At 39.1% G+C, this 7,078-nt stretch overlaps 1 protein-coding gene across 1 annotated transcript in view; it reads left to right on the forward strand.

The window, feature by feature from the left end:
* TTN (titin) overlaps positions 1-7,078 on the forward strand; it is a 235,634-nt gene that overhangs the window by 182,627 nt on the left and 45,929 nt on the right. The window contains exons 263-276 of the mRNA XM_056496551.1: positions 193-492; positions 618-905; positions 998-1,294; positions 1,385-1,687; positions 1,781-2,086; positions 2,876-3,163; positions 3,267-3,557; positions 3,653-3,940; positions 4,107-4,697; positions 4,792-4,896; positions 5,380-5,577; positions 5,662-5,958; positions 6,080-6,667; positions 6,761-7,063. Coding sequence (XP_056352526.1) covers positions 193-492; positions 618-905; positions 998-1,294; positions 1,385-1,687; positions 1,781-2,086; positions 2,876-3,163; positions 3,267-3,557; positions 3,653-3,940; positions 4,107-4,697; positions 4,792-4,896; positions 5,380-5,577; positions 5,662-5,958; positions 6,080-6,667; positions 6,761-7,063 — 4,443 coding nt within the window. The remainder of the gene's footprint in view (positions 1-192; positions 493-617; positions 906-997; positions 1,295-1,384; positions 1,688-1,780; positions 2,087-2,875; positions 3,164-3,266; positions 3,558-3,652; positions 3,941-4,106; positions 4,698-4,791; positions 4,897-5,379; positions 5,578-5,661; positions 5,959-6,079; positions 6,668-6,760; positions 7,064-7,078) is intronic.

The raw sequence follows: 7,078 nt of genomic DNA on the forward strand, positions 1-7,078 counted from the left end.
TTTGATCATTTTCAATATATCTGCTACTTATTATGATCTTTAGTTTGCCCTTCTGCTTATACTTTCATGTTTACTATGACATCACTCTGATTGCACTTTCTAGATATGCAGTAAATAGGATCCAGCAATATTAAAGCCATTTTTAAATGTTTTTTTGAAAAATATGCTATAGTATGTTTTTATTTACCATAGATCCCCCTGGAAAACCTGAAGTTATTGATGTCACTAAGAGTACTGCATCACTGGTATGGACAAGACCGAAGCATGATGGTGGTAGCAAACTTATTGGCTACTTTGTGGAAGCTTGCAAATTACCTGGTGATAAGTGGGAGCGGTGCAATACAACTCCATATCAAATACCTCTAGAAGAGTACACTGTGACTGGTTTGGAAGAAAATGCTCAGTACCAATTTAGAGCAATTGCCAAGACAGCAGTTAACATTAGCCGACCTTCAGAACCTTCTGATCCAGTGACCATTCATCCAGAAAATGGTAAGGAATTTAAAAGCATTTGATAGCTCTGGAAGGAGTCTGTGCATGTCAGGAACTAGCACTCATGTGAAGAATGAGACATTTATCTCCTACTATTGATTAACTCTTGGACTCTTTCCTTTCAGTTCCTCCCAGAATAGAGCTGGATCTGTCTATGCAATCACAGCTTACAGTAAAAGCTGGAACTAATGTGCGTCTGGAGGCAAATGTGTATGGCAAGCCAATGCCAGCGATCACCTGGAAAAAAGAAGGAGAAGTTTTAAAGCCTTCTGAAGGTGTTAAGATCACCACTCAGAGAAATCTTGCTACAGTTGAGTTGTTCAGTGTTAACAGGAAGCAAACAGGAGACTACACTATTACTGCTGAAAATGCAAGTGGGTCAAAGTCAGCAACCATTAGGCTTAAAGTACTTGGTAAGCTAAAGACTGTGTATTAATAAATACATTTATAATTAAATGGTATAGCGAGAGATAGAACTATAACAATGTGATGTTAATTGTTCTAGATAAGCCTGGCCCACCAGCCTCTGTCAAAATCAAGCATATGTATGCAGATCGTGCAATGCTTTCTTGGGAGCCTCCTCTGGAAGATGGAGGTTCAGAAATTACTAACTACATTGTAGACAAGCGTGAAACAAGCAGACCCAACTGGGCCCAAGTCAGTGCCAACGTACCCATTACAAGCTGCACGGTGGAGAGACTAATAGAAGGACATGAGTATCAGTTCCGGATTTGTGCTGAAAACAAATATGGTGTTGGAGACCCCATCTTGACTGAACCAGCAGTTGCTAAGAACCCATATGGTAAGTGCTTTGTGGAACAGTTTCATCAGTCATTCAGTTTTTGTCTATACTTATGAATATATCATGTAACTTTCAAATAAATCTCCACAGATGTACCCGGACCTTGTGACCCACCAGTAATTAGCAATGTAACAAAAGACTTCATGACTGTTAGCTGGAAGCCGCCAGCTAGTGATGGTGGATCCCCAATAACTGGTTATATACTTGAGAAGCGCGAAACGAAGGCTCTTAACTGGACAAAAGTGAACAGAAAGCCTGTCATTGAAAGAACTGTTAAAGCTACTGGGCTCCAGGAAGGAACAGAGTATGAGTTCCGGGTGATAGCGTTGAATAAGGCTGGACCTGGCAAGCCTAGCGCACCATCTAAAGCAGTGTATGCTCGTGATCCTCAATGTAAGCTAAAAGTCTCAGGTGTTTTCCACTATTATTTCCAGATATTACCATGCAGCATTTGGTATGCTAACTTGATGTTGTTTTAATTCCCAGATCCTCCTGGCCCACCTGCTTTCCCGAAAGTGGTTGATACCACTCGTAATTCGATAAGCCTGTCGTGGAGCAAGCCAGCATATGATGGAGGAAGCCCTATCATTGGTTATCTAGTGGAGTCAAAACGAGCTGACACAGACAACTGGGTCAGATGCAATCTACCCAAGAATTTACAGGCTACACATTTTGTGGTAACAGGGCTGATGGAAGACACAGAGTACCAGTTCCGGGTTTATGCTGTCAATAAGATTGGATACAGCGATCCAAGTGATGTTCCTGATAAACACACTGCCAAAGACATTTTAAGTATGTTCACCGAAAAAAAATTGCCTTGTTGACTTTTGCTTCAATTTATGGGATGAGTTTCAAGACACACTTTGTTACAGAACACAAGCTCAGATTTGTTTGGAACGTGTTTTACTCAAAAAATGTGGGTTAACAGTGGCTGATTTGGAAGAAAACAGGGCAGTTAGGAACCAAACAGAATTTGGTGTCTGCTTTTTTCATTTGTATGCTTCATAGCCTTCTGCATCCTACTGGATCTTCAAGACTTTTTTTCTTTTTCTAATCCTAAATTAGAATTTTAAGATCTCTTATCTTTCTTAAAACTTTCATTCACCTTCATATCATATCTTCTAAATAATTTGAAGCCAAGATTACTATTCTAAGCAGCTGTATGATACTCTTTGATTGTATGACACTTACTCCTTAAGAGACATGCTGGCTTTTGCATGCATTTTGCTCCACGTACAAAAGCATTGTTTCACAAAACTATTTTAGTTCAAGAAATCATTATAGTCCAGGATGCTCTGAAACTCCCTTGAATTTTAGAGAAACTAAGTGCCTTTCTAACATAAATGGTGTAAAGGCAGGGAAGAAAAAAAAAAAAAAAGGAGGTGAAATCAGTGCAAGAAAAGGTATACTTGCAAATTATCTTCAAACAGGAGTCAGGACACTTACTAACATCACCATAAGCATGAGAAGCTGGTTAGTCTAGTGAAATGCCAGTAAAAAGGGAATTTTTGTCACAGTAACTTTTGTGATCATCTTCAAGATGATGCTTTAATTACATGGTGTTTTTCCTTCAACACACAGTTCCACCTGAAGGAGAGCTTGATGCAGAACTAAGGAAAGTCCTTGTGTTGCGTGCTGGAGTCACAATGAGACTTTACGTGCCAGTCAGAGGACGTCCACCTCCGAAGATTTCATGGTCTAAAGTGGGTGCCAACCTAAGAGATAGACAAGGATTAGACATTAAGTCAACTGATTTTGATACCTTCCTGCGTTGTGAAAATGTAAATAAATATGATGCTGGAAAATACGTCCTCAGTCTGGAGAACAGCTGTGGCCAAAAGTCGTACACCATTGTGGTAAAAGTACTTGGTATGTCTCAGAGCTTTCCCCATTGTAATATATTTGTTAACTTTGTAACTGGTTTATAAAATTTTGTTACTAAATCAAATATGGTGGTGTTGTGTTTATCCAGATACTCCAGGCCCACCCATTAACCTGATTGTAAAAGATGCATCTAAGGATTCTGCCTTCATTACATGGGAACCTCCTCTAGTTGATGGGGGCAGTCCAATCACAAATTATGTTGTTGAAAAACGTGATGCAGAAAGAAAATCATGGTCCACAGTAACAACAGAATGTCCAAAGACAAGCTACAGGATAACTAACCTAGAAGAAGGCAAATCTTACTTCTTCAGAGTTTTTGCTGAAAATGAATATGGTATTGGTGATCCTTGTGAAACTCGTGATGCTGTCAAAGCTTCTGGTAGGAAAAATGATTCCTTTTCACCTATTTTTTTGGTTCAAATAATCTTTATTTTGAACTTGAATGAAAACTTACTATGCTTTTCTTCCTTCTAGAAACACCTGGGCCGGTTGTGGATCTAAAAGCTTCAGCTGTAACAAAATCCTCATGCAATTTGGTATGGAAGAAACCTATCAGTGATGGTGGGAGCCGTATTTCTGCATATATTGTTGAGGTCCTGGTCGGTGAAGATAAATGGCAAGAAGTCATGCGGGGGAAGAACCTCCATTACTCAATGAGAGACTTAAAAGAAGGACAAGAATACACTTTCAGAGTGAGGGCCCAAAACGATGCTGGATATGGAACTCCATCAGAGATCACAATTGTAGCGAGAGATGATGTTGGTGAGAAGCAAGATCATTAATTCAGTGCTTTACTTACCCATATTACATTTTATTTATACTATCATTACCATGTATACCTAGAAATAAGACACCTTTAAAACAGCATCTTAATTTTACCACAGAGTTTGCGCACAGTGGAATAACCGCTTTCCTTCATTTTTTACAGCGGCACCTGAACTTGACTTAAGAGATCTACCTGACTTGTGCTACACAGCTAAAGAGGGCAGCAACTTCCGTCTTAAAATCCCTATGAAAGGCAAGCCTGTCCCAACTGTAACTTGGAAGAAGGATGAAGACCAGGCGATTACTGAGAGCGGAAGAGTTGCATTTGAATCTACAGCAGTTAACACCACCCTTGTAGTACATGATTGCCAGAAAGCTGATGCAGGGAAATACACAATAACTCTGAGGAATGTTGCTGGCAGCAAGGAAGGCACTATTTTTGTGAAAGTTGTTGGCAAACCTGGCATACCAACAGGTCCAGTGAAATTTGAAGAAGTCACAGCGGATGCCATAACCTTAAAATGGGGCCCTCCAAAAGACGATGGTGGTTCAGAAATCACTAACTATGTTCTAGAGAAGAGAGATAATGTAAACAATAAGTGGGTGACTTGTGCCTCTGCAGTCCAGAAAACCACATTTAGAGTTACAAGACTTCATGAAGGAAATGAATATACATTCAGGATCAGGGCTGAAAATAAATATGGAGTAGGGGAAGGTCTTAAATCAGATCCTGTCATTGCAAAGCATCCATTTGGTAAGTATCCATTTTAAATTTTTGAAATCTAAAAAAAGATTTTTTAGAGGTGATAATAATTTTTAACATTACTGCATTTTTTAATGTTGTTTAGACGTCCCAGATGCTCCTCCACCTCCCAATATTGTTGCTGTTCGGCATGAGTCTGTAGCTTTAACTTGGACTGATCCCAGAAGAACTGGAGGTTCACCAATCACAGGTACATCCCCCAAAACCTCCCTAATATTTCAATTCTTAATAGTTCTTTCTCTCTGTCAAAAGGTAAGATAAAAATAGCAGGTGTTTATGCACTAAATTGATTGATTGATTGATTGACTGATAAATTGATTGATTTCACTGGTTTCCTTCCTATTTTAAAGAAGAAATAATTCAAATATAGGGAAAATACAAACTGAGAAACAATATCTTCGCTCAGAGCCAAAATATGTAAAGAAATAAACCCAAATTCACCTGTATGTGACAATACAAAATCAGCAATTTGCATTCACAAACACCTTCTCATTGCAATTACATAAATCCATTGTGCATGTCCACATCCATTTCTTAACCTGGTTTTCAGTGTTCCTCTTGCACAATGTATATTGCACGTGCAATGCGTGCAGTATGATGTTTCTCAATGATGTGAGAAATTAAGATTTTTAGGACCACCCCCCATATTTTCATCTCATCATTTATCTTCTAGGTTATCACATTGAAGTTAAAGAAAGAAATAGTCTTCTGTGGAAGAGAGCAAATACAACACCAATAAGAATGAAAGATTTCAGAGTGACAGGGTTAACTGAAGGTCTGGAATATGAATTCAGAGTAATGGCAATCAATATGGCTGGAGTAGGTAAACCAAGCCTTCCATCTGAACCAGTTGTGGCACTTGATCCTATTGGTAAGTCATCAAGAGAATAAAAAGGAAAACTCTGAAATTTGAAATAGCTTTTGTTTGACTGCTATTTATTATATTTTCTTCTAGATCCTCCTGGGAAACCTGAAGCTATCAATGTAACCAGGAACTCAGTAACACTCATTTGGACAGAACCAAAATATGATGGTGGACATAAATTAACTGGCTATATTGTTGAAAAACGTGATTTACCCAAAAAGACTTGGATGAAAGCTAATCATGTGAATGTTCCAGACTGTGCATTTACTGTCACTGACCTTACTGAAGGCTGCAAATATGAATTCAGAATTAGAGCAAAGAACACTGCTGGAGCTATCAGTCCTCCATCTGAACCCACAGAAACCATAATATGCAAGGACGAGTATGGTATGTAGATGGCGTTGAAAAGGTAGAATTTTACTTCAATAATTATTATCAAATATCTTTTGTTTGTTATCCCTGTGTTCTTGTTGTAACAATCAATATTTTTTTGTCTTTGTTTTGACAGAGGCGCCAAGCATTGTTCTGGATCCTACTTTGAAGGAAGGTTTAACAGTAAAAGCAGGGGAAACTATCACACTGTCTGCTATTAGTATCCGTGGCAAACCACCTCCAACTTCAGCATGGTCGAAAGCTGGAAAAGATTTCAGACCCTCAGAGCTTGTGCACATTGAAACCAAACCGACTTCTTCTACTCTAAGTGTCAAATATGCAGCCAGAAAAGATTCTGGAGAATACACAATCACTGCAACCAATCCTTTCGGCACTAAGCAGGAGACTGTACATGTAAAAGTCTTAGATATTCCAGGACCTCCAGGGCCTATTGAGATCAGCAATGTTTCAGCAGAAAAAGCAACACTTACATGGACACCTCCTGCAGAAGATGGTGGATCACCAGTAAAATCGTATGTTCTGGAAAAGAGAGAAACTAGTCGACTGCTCTGGACATTGGTTGCTGAAAACATTGAGACCTGTAGGCATGTTGTCAGCAAGCTCATTCAAGGAAATGAATATGTTTTCCGTGTCTCAGCAGTAAATCAGTATGGCAAGGGTGAACCAGTACAGTCCGAACCAGTCAAAATGGTGGATAGATTTGGTAAGTAGAACAAGCTATGATATTACAGTGTGGTTTTATTAATTTCTACAGACTTGATTTTTTGTTTAACTATACTTTTTTCTTCCTGAACAGGTCCTCCAGGCCCTCCTGGAAAACCAGAAGTAACAAATGTGACTAAAAATACTGTCACAGTTACCTGGAAAAGGCCAGTCGATGATGGTGGAAGTGAAATCACAGGTTACCATGTGGAGCGAAGAGAAAAGAAAGGTTTAAGATGGGTGAGAGCAACAAAGAAACCAGTTTCAGATCTCAGATGCAAAGTAACTGGTCTTCTAGAAGGAAACGAATATGAATTCCGCGTCAGTGCAGAAAACAGAGCTGGAGTTGGACCACCAAGTGATACTTCAAACTCAGTCCTTTGCAAAGATGTTGCATGTCAGTATCTTTCTT

Source organism: Oenanthe melanoleuca, chromosome 7 (genome assembly GCF_029582105.1).
Source record: "Oenanthe melanoleuca isolate GR-GAL-2019-014 chromosome 7, OMel1.0, whole genome shotgun sequence".
Classification (NCBI taxonomy): Eukaryota; Metazoa; Chordata; class Aves; order Passeriformes; family Muscicapidae; genus Oenanthe; species Oenanthe melanoleuca.